Source organism: Ictalurus punctatus, chromosome 8, assembly GCF_001660625.3.
Source record: "Ictalurus punctatus breed USDA103 chromosome 8, Coco_2.0, whole genome shotgun sequence".
Classification (NCBI taxonomy): Eukaryota; Metazoa; Chordata; class Actinopteri; order Siluriformes; family Ictaluridae; genus Ictalurus; species Ictalurus punctatus.
The window spans coordinates 3,600,001-3,615,000 of NC_030423.2; the positions used below are offsets into that span (position 1 = coordinate 3,600,001).

The 15,000-nt window shown below is 44.1% G+C and overlaps 1 protein-coding gene across 2 annotated transcripts in view; it reads right to left on the reverse strand.

The window, feature by feature from the left end:
• pls3 (plastin 3 (T isoform)) overlaps nt 1-15,000 on the reverse strand; it is a 29,622-nt gene that overhangs the window by 6,900 nt on the left and 7,722 nt on the right. The window contains exons 1-9 of one of the 2 annotated variants that reach the window (XM_053682356.1): nt 13,626-13,765; nt 10,298-10,426; nt 6,269-6,432; nt 5,364-5,493; nt 5,034-5,166; nt 4,854-4,935; nt 4,430-4,595; nt 3,742-3,884; nt 1,768-1,863 (exon numbers count right to left, since the gene is read on the reverse strand). In XM_053682356.1, coding sequence (XP_053538331.1) covers nt 1,768-1,863; nt 3,742-3,884; nt 4,430-4,595; nt 4,854-4,935; nt 5,034-5,166; nt 5,364-5,493; nt 6,269-6,432; nt 10,298-10,358 — 975 coding nt within the window. In that variant the 5' untranslated portion in view covers nt 10,359-10,426; nt 13,626-13,765. Of the gene's footprint in view, nt 1-1,767; nt 1,864-3,741; nt 3,885-4,429; nt 4,596-4,853; nt 4,936-5,033; nt 5,167-5,363; nt 5,494-6,268; nt 6,433-10,297; nt 10,427-13,625; nt 13,766-15,000 lie in introns of those variants that run through there. The other variant, XM_053682357.1, reaches the window with a different exon arrangement.

A 15,000-nucleotide genomic window follows, 5' to 3' on the forward strand; every position in this document is an offset into this window, starting at 1 on the left:
GATTGAAAGAATACTACACACTATAATAAAATGAAGCTGATGTAAAAATGTAAACACACACACACACACACGACCAAATCTGGTCTTTGTGTCGAGGGAAAGCAACCCAGCATGATGTAATCAGCTTTAGATAACAGTGTGTGCAGCGTGAAACGGAAGCACAGCCATTGAAAAAGGGGGTATTCATAGCGCGCGCGCACAAACACAAAGCTGGCGTGAGGAAGCGGCCTTGTCTCTGGGTAATGTCGGTCACGGCGTAACCCTGAAAAAGACCCGAGAACAACGGCACATTAAATTCGCTATGAAAAGGCCTCTTTTACATCCTAGTGCTGTCTAGCCAGTGCTGTTTCCCCACTGGGTTCTCTTGGCACCACAAGGGGGTTAAGTACATTCACATGGCATTGTGAACCTCTGAATCACCTGAGTGTGACTCCAGAGCATGCTGCTCTACAAAAGAACCAGAGGCGTAGCATTTGGAGAAAAATAAATGAATAAATAAATAAATCGTGGTAAACATACCGTACGCATCTATCTGCCTATACTCAGAAGTTTCCGGAGAACGTGTACGTATGATGCTGGTCATGATTTAGAGCGCACGCAATCTTACAAAATTTTAAAAACACGATAAACTGCACCCTGCTGTAACGCAAAATGTGATTCAGTACCAAATACGAAGGATTTTTTTTTTCCCCCCAGGTCTGTAAATGCATCCGTTGAATTCCATTATTTTCTAAAAAATTAAAAACCCTTCCAGATCAGTGCCAGAACCCTGGAAGTACCTTCAAGTATAACAGAAGAACAGTGCAACAAAAATGGAGCAAAGAAAAACAAGCAAACAACTGGCTTGAAAGAGGTTTAAAAGCGCGTAAAGCCGGAGAAACCGTCCCTGTGGATACGGACGTCCATATTTTGGCATCTTGTGAATATAGCTAATTGCTATGGAATTCCCTGCCATTCTGTAAACGCTGACCAAAGCGGCGAGCGGTGAAATTTTCTCAAGCAACACCACGTTTGAGACCGACGTGGATGTAAAGCGTAACACGGAAGAGCTTCCCGTGAGACGGCGAGTTTGGCGACTGCGGCGTTACCAGATGTGCTGATTGCGTCAGCCTTTTGCTGCGGACGGACAGGCTATAAAATGTATAGCGTGGAGTCGGTTTCCACGAAACATTCGTTCTCGAACAACATGGCTGGAAGGTATTTTCAGGAGAATGTGGAGGAAGCCAGGACATGAGCCTGCACAGAACTCGCCCGCTATTACGTGTTGCATGAAAACCACAGTTATCCAAACGGAGCGTGTTTTGGCTAGTTTCCGCCCCCGTCGTGAGCATTAACTTTGTCCGCCCTCACTCTGCGTACCGCTGAGCTAAGGCTTAACACTTGCGTTCAAGCTGTGCTCCTCTCAGATGGCCCGAGTGTCTTGCCAGAGCCTCAAAATAATTATTTATCATATTAAATTAAGTATGATCAACAGTAAAGAAATACAGATAATGCTAAAGATATGATGCAAGTTCTTGCCCTGCTAAACAGATCAGATTTTTTTATTATTTTTCTAATCCTTAGTTCAAGCCCTAAGGGTATTTGGGTTCACATCTGCAAAGCACTAGAACATCAGGCGAAAAACAAGAAGATAAGCCAAGGTATTTGTGGAAAATCCATTACCACCCCTACATGCATACAGGAATTCATCGGTTTCCGTCCCAAGCGGTTTACGCGAGCAGATGACACAGATGCACATTCGGAGGCATATCGTGAAGCAGGACTTACATTGAAGCCGGCCATGCTGATGTCTATGCGTTCCTCGCCCTCTTTAGTGCCTTTGGGTGCAATTTGGTTCAGGAGATGGAAATACGCCCTGGAGTCCTACAAGATTCACAAAGAATATTATTATTATTATTATTATTAACTTTTCACACAGACAACTTCAACATTTATATATACTAAAAAATATATATATTACACACACACACTATAATATATATATATATATATATATATACACACACACATACACATACATACATATACATACATATACACACACACACACATATATTACACATACACACACACCAAAAAAAACGAGGAACTCATGAGCATGCTGGGATGTCCTGAGAAAGTTCAGAAATTAAAAAGATCACAGAATGTAATATACCAAAAGTAAATAATAATTCATGCCAAAATGAAGCTCATTTGTGCGTTTTAGGGGGAAAACAAAAACGTCCATTAGTACCTTTACAGTGTATGAGAAGTCTGAGAGCTGAAGCATAAGGAAAGATAAAGGATAAGAGAGAGTTCTTTGGTCCTTTATTCAGTAATCAAGATAAGAAACGAGATCAGCCGCGGGACATGGTGTGATATAATAAATATACAACCTGCTAGTATCCCAACACATTTGCATATACAAACCAGGAACACGCCCAATAAAATAAATAAATAAAAGGGGGACGTGTACCGAGTCGTAACACATCAGACTATAATCACCGGTGTCGGTAATTCCTCTAACACAGCACTGCGTTCTCCTAACTGTTCTTAAAACTCGATCTTTCCAGGTTCTCTACATTTCGACGTCTTACCTGAAGCCGACGCAGGAGGGAGTGACACAAGCGAAGGTTTAACGCTGCTCAGCTTGGCGTACCGACGGGGAAGGAGTGAAAGGAAGGATAATAAAAAGGGATGAGCAGAGGCGTACAGAGAAAGAGAAAGTGTGTGAGAGTGCTGAGCACGTTGTTGGCTGCCAGGCACCATGCTGCTCGACCTCAAAGGCTCAATCCCGAGATTGGTCTATAACTCACACTGCTGTCACAACAACACCCGAGGGGTGAGCGCCAAGCGTTAAAAACGCAAGGACCGCGGCCCTCGGGATCTTTCCCCGTAGGAAAATTTGAGGTGTAACCGTATAGGAATACAGATCAATCGAACAGATAACGCGTCCTAAACGAATATGAATACAGACACGGAAAGTAAGTGGAGGAGTATTCTTTTTATTTATTTATTTATTTATTTATTTTTATAAAGAATGCCCGTCAGCTTTAGGGACTAGGATCCCGCCGGATGTTTACTATCTATTTATTTATTTATTTATTTATTTATTTTTCAGAATTACGAAATACTTCAAAATTCGATGCTTTTAAGGCTATTTAATAAAAATCGAAGAAGCTATGGATTAAATGATACGCGCACCTTTTAATAAACATCAAGAGTAGTTTGTTTCGACACCACACACACACGCACGCACACACACACACACACACACACACACACACACACACACACACACACACACACTTAATTTAGCATTTCACTCCTCAGGCAGCTAATAACAGCAACAACAACAAAAAATGTCGATGATTAAAAATCGAAGACATGTTCACGCTCGGTTACTGTACTAACTGGTTTGGCTAAACTCGGTTTTTCCCAGCATGCCTTACTTACTTTATTTGAAAAATGTTCCTGTAATCGATTCAGAATACAGAACATGTGCGTGTCACTTAAAATATTGAAACGTTAGCGATGCCGGTTCAACACGTGATTGTTAAGCGCCAAAGCTCGGTTAACCCTCGATCGCTCGTAGGAGATCCCCCTTTAGGAGAAAGGTGGACGAACTACTCTGTCGACCCCCTTGAATTCGATACGAAATAGGAGTTCATTCTGCGCATCCCCCCCCTTCACTTTTCCAGCACAAATGTGCAGTGAAATCAGCGAGGCTGAAACGAGAAAACAAATGGCCGACAGGTTTACCTTAATATCGGAGCTGAAATTGTTGATTTTCTGCCAGCCGGCGTTGTGCAGATGGAAGTTCGCCCATCGCAGGAGCAACTCCTCTGGGGAAAGTTTCATCAGATCCTCAAGGGTCTCGCCTTCCCGCAGCAACGCTGCCAGCGCTGGGAAAGCACACACGTGCACATGAGTCAGCATAACGATGTAAACACACAACTATAAACACAACCGGCAGACTGAAGGGGCTGTGTATTCATAAACATACAACGGGAAACACACAAACACAACGGGTTTCTACATTACAGCATCCCAGAATACTAATGTTGTGCTTTATCAGCTGGTTTATAACGTATGTACACTGTTTCTTACACTACTGGCGGCGTGTCTCCTCCAATGTCCTAGCCCCACCCCGAGAAGAGGAGAGAGCAGGTTTGAGTCCGATCCCGCACACCATGCATTACTGCACGTGTTGTACTTAAGCTTAAAAAGCTGACGCCTTCGATTTCTACAATCCAGACAGAGCAAGCTTATTTGTCTGAAATCAATTAATCCCGTCCTGCGGCGTTTCGAACATTCCTCGCTTTACTTAATAATTTACTCCTACATAGTGAGGCACTGTTTGTCCGAATTCCTGGCCAATGGCATCAGCCCGAACGCGTCGCTTCTGAAACGGTGTCAGTTTCGGGTCAGCGGGTGAAATCGAGCTCACCCTCGTTCCTGCTGAGCTCGATGTCTGCGAACAGGCCGATCTTGATGATCTGCCACAACAGGCCCAGCACCAGATGCGGCTTTCCTTCGCGCAGATCCAGAGCGCCGATGTTCACCACGTGGCAGCCGATAGCTGAAGCAGAGTTCAGCGCCAGGTTGAGGTTCTCCTACGAGGAGGAGGAGGAGGGATAAGGGACTGGGTGAGGAATGCTGGGTCTGACACTAGCGTCATTTATAACTCGGAGAAAAAACTGAAACTATATTATACAACCATGCACTGGAACGCGATCGTTATTTGCCTGGAGTTGCCAAGCAGACAGCACTTTATTTATTTATTTATTTACTTACTTACTTACACAACGTCTATCCCTTAACAATCTCCTAAACAATGATTGCGGTCATAGAAACAATGCAGCGACACAAACCTGTGCTGTGAACGGCGTCAGTTTCTTCTTGTTTATTGTCCTCTCGTCGATTGTATCAGGGACGGACAGGTTGATCATTTTACTGATAGGGGAACAGACACGATTTCAGATTTCTTCCCTTAACAAAAAAAAAGGGAATCGGACAATACGATACGTAAACGATCATCTAACTGGACTCACCACAGCACGATGCCATCGCCTACAGCCTTGAAGAGGTTGTTTGTGGTGGGGTTCACTGGCAGCACGTGTTTGCAGTCCGGGTCTTTCTCCAAGGCAGTATTGATCCAGTTAGCAAACGCAAACCTCTCCTCCTCTGGATTGCACACACACACACACAAAAGTAAAAACACAAGTGGACACACAAGAGGGCACTCTCACTTCTCAGTCCAGCCAACTATACATAATCCAGAGGCGCAAATCTAAATGTCGACGAGGTTATCGAGAAAGAAGTTAGTAGTGTAACGTAAACAAGCCTGATTAGTTTTATTTAAGAAAGAGAAGATGTTTTACCCGAGAAGGAGTGCTGCGTGCCTGCACTGGACAGCTCTGACGTGCCCCCGATGGCCAGGATGCCCTCTTTCTTGTTGATAGCATTGCGGAAGGTCTTTGCAATATCGCTACTTTTAAGCTCCTGGAAGATCTGGAGAAAAAGCAAAGCAAACGTGGGCTTCGTTTGTGCTAAAAGGTTACCGAGACGTTCGCCGGCCTCCGTGTGACCCTTTCGAAATGACACGGCCAAAAGTACAGTCGCACGTTTTTATTTATCGATTTTTTTGGCCACGCCCAATCAGCAATCAGCACGGACCCTTAAAATTTCAAGTGGAAGCTAGAGGATAATCTCCCATCCACACCTTAATGACTGTCCCGGCAGAGTAAACAAACGCCGGGGCAGTGACGAGGAAAATCAGGAGTCGAGAGGCCTAGAGGTGCACTTCCCGTTTCAGGGTCACACGGATCGGCTCAGGAATCCGATCACGATGACGACGACGACTCAACAGTGATTGACCGTACACGTTCACTTCCTCTGACCAGTGTCAGTCGTAGCGTCTTATAAAACTTCCTACGGAACCCGTTTTATAAGACGACTCGTTCACATGACTTGAAAGAGTATAATCCAAAAACAAATTCGTAAAATGATGACGAATAAGATCAGGTGTTTTACGAAAGAAGTGGAGCCCTATAAAACAAGGTAGAGTGTGTGTGTGTGTGTGTGTGTGTGTGTGTGTGTGTGTGTGTGTGTCTATGGTAGTCAAAGAGCTACCATTGGATGATTCAGCGGATTAAGTGTTTAGGAGGCGCTCTTTCAAGATTAGATAATATTACACATCTGCTCAAAGATAATTGCTATTATTTCATGGTGACAAAATTTCACCGTAAGCACAAACAGTGTTTTGAAACCTGCCGAAGTTACTCACTGAAACAAATTCATCGAAGCTGATCCTGTTGTCCTTGTCTTTGTCCCCCTCGATCATCAGCTTCTGGATGATCTCACGGACTTTGTACCCAGGAAGGGGCAGGTTGGCCTCTTTGAAAAGGTCATGGAGCTCGTAGTCGTTGATGTAGCCGTTACTGTCCAGATCTGCAGAGAGATCGTTTCTCCGTCAGTTAAGTCGTATGAGCCAAGCGGAAGCAATTACGAATTTTGATTTTGCTATTCGATTCATCCAAAATCGGCCGTCGCGCCATAGCAACTCACGAGGAGGAAGTGAAGCGGCTTTAATGACGCCGTGGCTCCTGGGATGATTTAAAGCTTTCATGCTCCCGACTCTGCTCCCAGATTATTAAAACGTACACGCAGGAGCGTATAAAACCTTAAATAAACTAATAAAAACCATTTCCTCATTATTCAGTGTCGGAAAAGGGTGCTACTTAGCTAACGATGTGCCGTATCATACGATATTACAAGCTTATCGTATATCGAGCTAGCTGTACTCGGAGGATATTCGGAGTCGACGACGTGAATACGCTACTTTATTATACGGCACGGTACACGGACATGTAACGTCCTTCAAATATTTGTGACTTCAACAGTAACCTTAATTAGATCAGACACCAGACATGATGCAAGACATGGCGCAAGGACGAAATCTCCTATCGAAGCCTTATCAAGGAAGGGATTCTTTTCATGCCGGAAGACAAGACAAGATTTTGTCATGTAGGTTGTGAAATGGAGACTTTTCACCAGATGCTGTGGCATGGCTCGGCACACTCCGGCAGGTGAGTCACGCCGTCTTTGGCTTCTTACTCGGCAGCATGAACGCGAGCCGAACCCGGACATGTGCGTGGGCCTTTTTAAATTGGATTTCAAAACCATTGCATAAGGGTCTCTTTTCTACTGGTACAAAAATCTTCATGCGAAATGGTGACTGTCTACCTGTCAAAGTTTGGTTCTCTTCTCTCAAAAGTCTTTTTTTTTTTTTTTTTTTTTAAATACTGATTTAAGACAACAAATGTTTATCCCAAAATCATTTCATAACCTAAAGTAAGCTGAAGTAACAGTGGTTCCCCATTCAGTTTGTTTGAGCCCTACATAGGATAGGATATAATGGTGCTGTATACCCTACCTAGTGTCCTACACAGGGCTGTATATAATGGTGCTGTATTATATACCCTACCTAGTGTCCTACACAGGGCTGTATATAATGGTGCTGTATTATATACCCTACCTAGTGCCCTACATATGGCTGTATATAACGGTGCTGTATTATATACCCTACCTAGTACCCTACATATGGCAGGATATAATGGTGCTGTATTATATACCCTACCTAGTGCCCTACATATGGCAGGATATAATGATGCTGTATTATATACCCTACCTAGTGTCCTACATATGGCAGGATATAATGGTGCTGTATTATATACCCTACCTAGTGTCCTACATATGGCAGGATATAATGGTGCTGTATTATATACCCTACCTAGTGTCCTACATATGGCAGGATATAATGGTGCTGTATTATATACCCTACCTAGTGCCCTACATATGGCAGGATATAACAGTGCTGTATAATATACCCTACCTAGTGTCCTACATATGGCAGGATATAAAAGGTGCTGTATTATATACCCTACCTAGTGTCCTACATATGGCAGGATATAATGGTGCTGTATTATATACCCTACCTAGTGTCCTACACAGGGCAGGATATAACGGTGCTGTATTATATACCCTACCTAGTGTCCTACATATGGCTGTATATAATGGTGCTGTATTATATACCCTACCTATTGTCCTACATATGGCAGGATATAACAGTGCTGTATTATATACCCTACATAATGCCCTACATATGGCAGGATATAATGGTGCTGTATTATATACCCTACTTAGTGCCCTACATATGGCAGGATATAATGGTGCTGTATTATATACCCTACCTAGTGTCCTACATATGGCAGGATATAATGGTGCTGTATTATATACCCTACCTAGTGCCCTACATATGGCAGTATATAATGGTGCTGTATTATATACCCTACCTAGTGCCCTACATATGGCAGTATATAATGGTGCTGTATTATATACCCTACCTAGTGCCCTACATATGGCAGTATATAATGGTGCTGTATTATATACCCTACCTAGTACCCTACATATGGCAGGATATAATGGTGCTGTATTATATACCCTACCTAGTACCCTACATATGGCAGGATATAATGGTGCTGTATTATATACCCTACCTAGTGCCCTACATATGGCAGTATATAATGGTGCTGTATACCCTACCTAATGCCCTCCATGCATACAATGTCGAGCAGAGACTTGCCTGAAGGCTGCACGGCTCTAGGGGGAAAGTAAAGGCTAATAAAATTAGACAAGCATTAACGGCTTGATCCGGGAATGCTGCGGCGGCCTGTAGTCAGCCGTTTTAAGCTAAAACGCTGCACTGTGACGTATAGCTTAAACATCTAGGCTCAGCTTCTGTCTTTACTCAGCAGACTTCTCGGCCAGGAGCTCTGCTTTCCTAAGAGTCATGTGTCGAGACAGAAAACATCATCGTTCGAGTTCTGCACGGTTTTTATCTCCACAGCAGCAAATTCTAGCGAGCTTATAAAAGCAGCAAAACCCAGAAATCCCAGATGTGGATGAGGTTGGACACCTAGCTAAAATCTACAGCTCCAGTCAGTACAGGCTTTACATGCATGAATTTAGAGAAAACTGCTAAAGGGAGGGCCTGCACAAAATTAGAAAGAACGCCACTGCTAATGACTCGTGTTTGCTGAGGAGGAATGCCGTAGTACTGGACAGAAGACTCTCAGCCAGCACCGGAAACCGCTGCAGTGTCCGTGTTTATCCTTCACGAAAATGCCTAGAAAAGACGTTTTCCCGTATTTTGTCGAGTACTAACCAACAGACTTCCTTTGAAGAAATAAACGCAAACACTTGCCTCAAAGTTCAGCGTGACCGCTGCTGCCCCTCGTGTGTCTCGACTGCTGTAATCACAATCCCAGCCGGAAAAGCACATGGAAATATTTACGATCGGGGCGCATTGTTAATTCTTTATATACACGGGGCGTTACGTACAACATGTCGACACGCTATTCAACATTGTTAACGCCAACTAAATTCCTTTCCCGCTACAGCGCTGCGCTAATGTTTGGAAAGGGGAAAGAAGGTGGTGGTGGTGTTGTTACATCTTAGCATGTTAGCTACTTCACAAGCTAACAGCCTCTTGGTGGAGATTCACACTTTTTTTTTTTTTTGCAGCTTTAAACACTGGGTCTGATACAATAACAGTAACTAGGTTTGGAAACTAAAGACGTAGCGGTTATAGTTGTTCTTGGCATGAAATTAAAACTGTAGCGTGTATATTCAGACATGGACAGAGCTTCATTTCATACTGGCATCATCATGCACGACGACGGTGGAATATGCACCTCAGTATGCGCATATGACGCGAGATCACCTCGTGCACGGTCACACACGCACGGCAAAACCTTTTTACAACCTGCTGACGGGAATTTTACTGACATTTATCTTTTGTGCCGCGTTTCGATCATAAATCTAGAACACGGTGTGTAGTTACAGACCGCGATGCCCGTCTTCATATGGACGACGTGGCAAATCTAAAAAAAGTTTTAAAATGTACACGTTATCACCTAAAGCATGTCATCGCTCTGTGTGAAAGGCTAATACACTGTCGACAGGGGTGTCATCCTTCGCCCTCTCTCACACACACACTCACACGAGGCACGCCCGATTCCATTAACTAGCGGGACGAGCCTTAAAGTGAAGTGAAACCTCACCAGCTCCAGCCTTCAGACCAGACAAGACCGCCTTCCAAAACCAAATGATCCAAACCTAGTACCCTGAAACATTTCAACAGCCAAAACCCCGACGATAGATTTCTCGTGAGCTGCTTGTTCCAGGAGATTCGCAGCTTCTGATTAGCCTGCGGATTTACTGGCCGAGCCGGCAGAACAGGAAGTCCGCTCACCGACTTTCCCGAAGGCTTCGCGCAGCTCCTCCAGCTCGTCTTTGGATATCTTCGCTGCCATCTCCCTGGAGAACGACCTGTACCTTCCTCGCTCCAACTATGTGCCTGTCTTTTTTTCCTTTCTTTTTCCTGTTGGGAGAGGAACAGAGAGAGAGACAGAGAGAGAGAGAGAGAGAGAGAGAGAGAGAGAGAGAGAGGTCACGCAGAATAAAGACGCCATTCACTTCCAAGGCCGATTCATTACTTTGCTTTGCTTTCAGATTTATCACGCTGTAACGGTCTACTCTTAGACTAAAGTGCAAAGCTAATACATCATCCCAAACCCCCCCCCCCGCACACACACACACACACACACAGAGAGAGAGAATACAGTACATTTACTTTGCATGAGATGCAAAGGATTACTACCTGTACGCATGCAAATAAAAATCACTGCGTTTGTCCCGAAGTCTGGGAAAAGATCACGTCAACGCGACTGCTTGCGAAACCTTTCTTTTCGACACGTTTTCTTTGTGGCTGCAAACGGAATCGTTTCCACATGGTCAATATTTACATAACCACGGACGTAGGATTCGTAAAGCTAACAAAAATGCCATCGATAACTATATGATGAGCTCAGGAAATACCCCCAAAAAAAATAAAAATACGCCGACCTGTTCATAGCTCTAGGCTGCAGAGATTTGTTACGCCAGCACTGATCTGCGCATCAGATGAGACCTGGAGCACGTTCGTTTGGTTTGGTTTGTATTGGATTGGATTGGGGGTTTGTTTGGTTTTTGCGGTCACACAACTGAATCAAACAACTTTTAAGAAGCTCGGAACAAAAAAATACATGATAAAAGTTTCGAAGACGATTATTCTACTGTAGTAACAACAACAAAACATCATTATTAACAATAATAATAATAATAATAATAATAATAATAATAATAATAATAATTTAGCTAATTATGGAACAGCCTTTTTACACATATGCACACAATATGCAACAATATTTGGTTAGAAAATATGTGTGGGCGAGATGAAAAAATAAATAAATAAATCGAAATCAGAATCATATAAATGATTCTCGACCGGCATTTCTTTCAAACACGATACGCATCATAATGTTTCATTTTGCAAACAATTTCCCAGCAATACAGTACTGTTAAAAAATAACTAAAAAAAAATAAAAAATGCGATGATGCCTTACTTAAATTTTTTAGATTTTTAATAACAACAAATAATCTTTATTTTAAAGTCTGTTTTTTGTTTTTAACACCGCGACAGAGAATTTAAAGATTAAAGTGCACCTATTACGGTTTTTCAAATATTCCCCTTCATGTAGTGCGTCATCTACGTAGCCGTTTGTGAACGTAAAAAGTCTGCGACGTTTCAAAAATCGACGCGCACGACAAACGGGGTCATCGACTCCCAAAAGAAGGAATCGATTCTGAACAGCTGAATCGACTCGTTAGTGATTCCAGACTTTACTTCCCGTCCTAACCTACGTATGTTCGTGACAAAAAGCCCCGCCTCTCGTCTTCATCGGCCGCTCGCTGACGGGCGGAGCTGAAACTCGTTACGGTAGTGGGCGTTTCCTTTTTGAAAACACGCTGACAGCGGTAGACCAATCACGACAGACTGGGACATCTGACCAATCAGAGCAGAGTATGCTCTCTGAAAGGAGGCGTTTCGGACGAGTCGTTTGTGACACTGGGGAGGAAAAAAAAAGCTAATGCTGCAGTTTAAATTATGAGCACGCTAAAGTGTTTTTGTCCTCGGATGCACGTAAATCTACTGTACGAGTCTTAAGACAAAATCAAGCACGTTTCAAAACCATAACAGGTGCTCTTTAAGGACGAAATTTGATTCGTACACTTCAGCTGCTTTCGGTCAGAGTGAAAAATAAAACCCAAGTTGAAATCATTGAATAAAAAGATATAATTATGACATCCACGATAAGCGGCGTCATTTATCGTGATGCCGGTATCACCGTTCGGCTCGGCTCGATCAGAACGTCTCGATTAGGATCCTGTGATTAAACGCACCAGTCGGTTTTATTCCTGAATTGAATTCTACGCCACTTCATCACCACTTCTGACTGACACGGCACCGACTACTGTTACTATTCGCATGATGATTATTTTTTTCCCCTTGCTTTTCAAAAGATTCACGTTTTTAAAAAAAATAACAACAACAAGGGGTTTAAAAACAAGACTAGAGAACTAAACGATGCGAAGAAGCCGACGCGTTAAACTGTCCCGCTTTCCCAGCGATGACTCAACGCCACAGAGGTGGACCTGCACACACCCATCACAATGCCTTTCTGTCACGCCTCGCTCTTCACACGAGCCGTCCGTAAACTGGCTCTCTCTCTCTCTCACACACACACACACACACAGAGACACACAGACACACACACACACACACAGACAGTAACAATGAGACAAACTAAAGAATAAAAACAAATAAATACAAGCTGTTCACTTATGAGATTAGTCCTTCTGGATTTCTAGATTAAACCTGACTCCGGATCAGCTTTGATGACCTAAATACAGTACGAAAATAATCCTTTTTTTTTTTTGGGGGGGGGGGGGGGGGGGGGGGGGGCTTCGTGTTGTATTCACAACGAGACGTTTCGGGGTCTGTCTGATCCTATACCCGAGCGACATCTCGGACGCTCCACCCGAAGCTCCACCCGAAGCTCCGGGACACGAAAACTACCCGAACCGTGGCACTCTGATTTGAATGGAGTTTGTTTTCTTCTCAAATGAGTTAAAAAACCCCAAACCGTGCTTCGCGTGAACGACTTCTCTCTTTCAACCGAACGAACGAGATCCTACAGCTTTCATACATGGCATGAAGCACCCTGGGAGGCCTGGAGTCATTAAAACATTATGCATTATTAACCAAACACTTCAGGCAGACAAGCACGCACACACACACACACACACACACACACACACAAACGCACAGACGTGCTCCTCCCACGGGATCCGAGCTGACAGACTAAGCGGAATATCGGCACGTGTTCTCCGCCCTAACGGCCGTAAACCGCCGAGAGAACAATGAAAACAATGCGAGCAGCAAAAGCGCGACGCGACCTTTTCCTCTTCGGTCCTTTAGAAATGCTGAAAGTTCGGAAAGAAAACCGGCTCGAAACATTAAAAGCAATAAAGCGAGAAACAGAACACGAGGGTGGGGGTGGGGGGTGGGGGGGGCGCTCCAAGTGTGCTCCAAGTCTAAGAGAGTTAAAAAGGGTGAGCAGGAGAATGAGCAAAAGAGTGTTAAAAGAAAAAACAAAACAAAAGAGGAAGAGAGAGAGAGAGAAAGAGATGGAGCAGACCTGTGGTGCGAGTGAGGCAGAAGCAGTGCTCCCTCCACACCCTCCGAGGCGAATGTGGAGCGCCAGCATTCCTGTCTGCCTCACAAAGACCTCAGGCAGCAAGTCAGAACACTTCCTGCCCAGCAATGCGAGCTGCCTCCCCTGCCTCTGAAGAGGAAGGAGGAGGATGGGGAGAAATGTGTTAAAAATGTGTGCGAGAGAAAAAGCACTTTTTTTTTTTTTTTTACCACCGCCAGATGTACACGGGGCGAAAAAACAACCTACACTCAGTCTGACTAGCTACTGCTGCCCTGACCGAGACTTATTACCGCTCTCTCGAACAGACCATTTAAATAACAAAACCCATCAAAGAACCAAACTAGCATCGCTGTCACGGTATTAACGCCGTGCGCCCGACTCGGCTCCATCCGAACAGCGCTTTACACAACAGACCCGGTCGGAACGCAGCTTCTTGGAAATCCGAACGCTGACTCATATTTAAATCCTTTATGAGTAAGCCAGAGCTGGCACCGGGAACGCTTTCTTCCACGTGTCGTCTCAGGAAGTTCCTTTAGTCCTTTTTTCCTTTACATGATCCAGACTCGAAGCCTATCCTCTGCCGGGTGAGACCGGATAGTAGGATTATGAATCGTTACTCTTTCAGTACGTTTACACGCACGACAATAATCGGATACGAACCCGATTACGTCGACGCTCCGATTAAGAAACTAGCATGTAAACGGCGGTTATCGAGGACCTTAATCCGACTACAGTCGTACTCGAAGGAAACACGAATCGAATCAAGACGTGTAGAGTACTCCTGTTTTAATCGCATTTCAGACACACCTTAAATCACACTTAACGTCGTGTGGGAGTTTTCACCGCATTGTGCGACAGGACACGTACACGCACGGCAGCGCTCGAACGTTTGACGGCGAACAAGAGAGCACGGCTGCGTCCCAAACCGCGTACTCGCCTACTATATAGTAGTATACACGTATATCAGCTACTATATAGGTTTGGGACGCAGCCCACGGCTTCAAGCAGTCATCTATTTGCACATAAAGCATGACAAAACTGTAGTATTAACTGCATTCATATGAAACACCCCAAACTGTATACGGTACCATAACAAAGACGAACTGTAAGCAGACGCGTGAAATTCCGGAGGGAACGTCGGCCGGCGCGGCGACGTAATGACGTGCGCCGTTAATCGATCCATGTTCTCGAACATGTAAAAACGGGAACACGAAAGGGATATTCTCAACACGAGCTCGTGTAAACACCTTAATCAGAATATTGTCTCATTCAGAATAAGGTCGATGATTAGATTACTGCCGTCCGTGTCCGTCAAAATGAACCGTTATTATATTTCTCTCTTGGAACTCAAATCCTT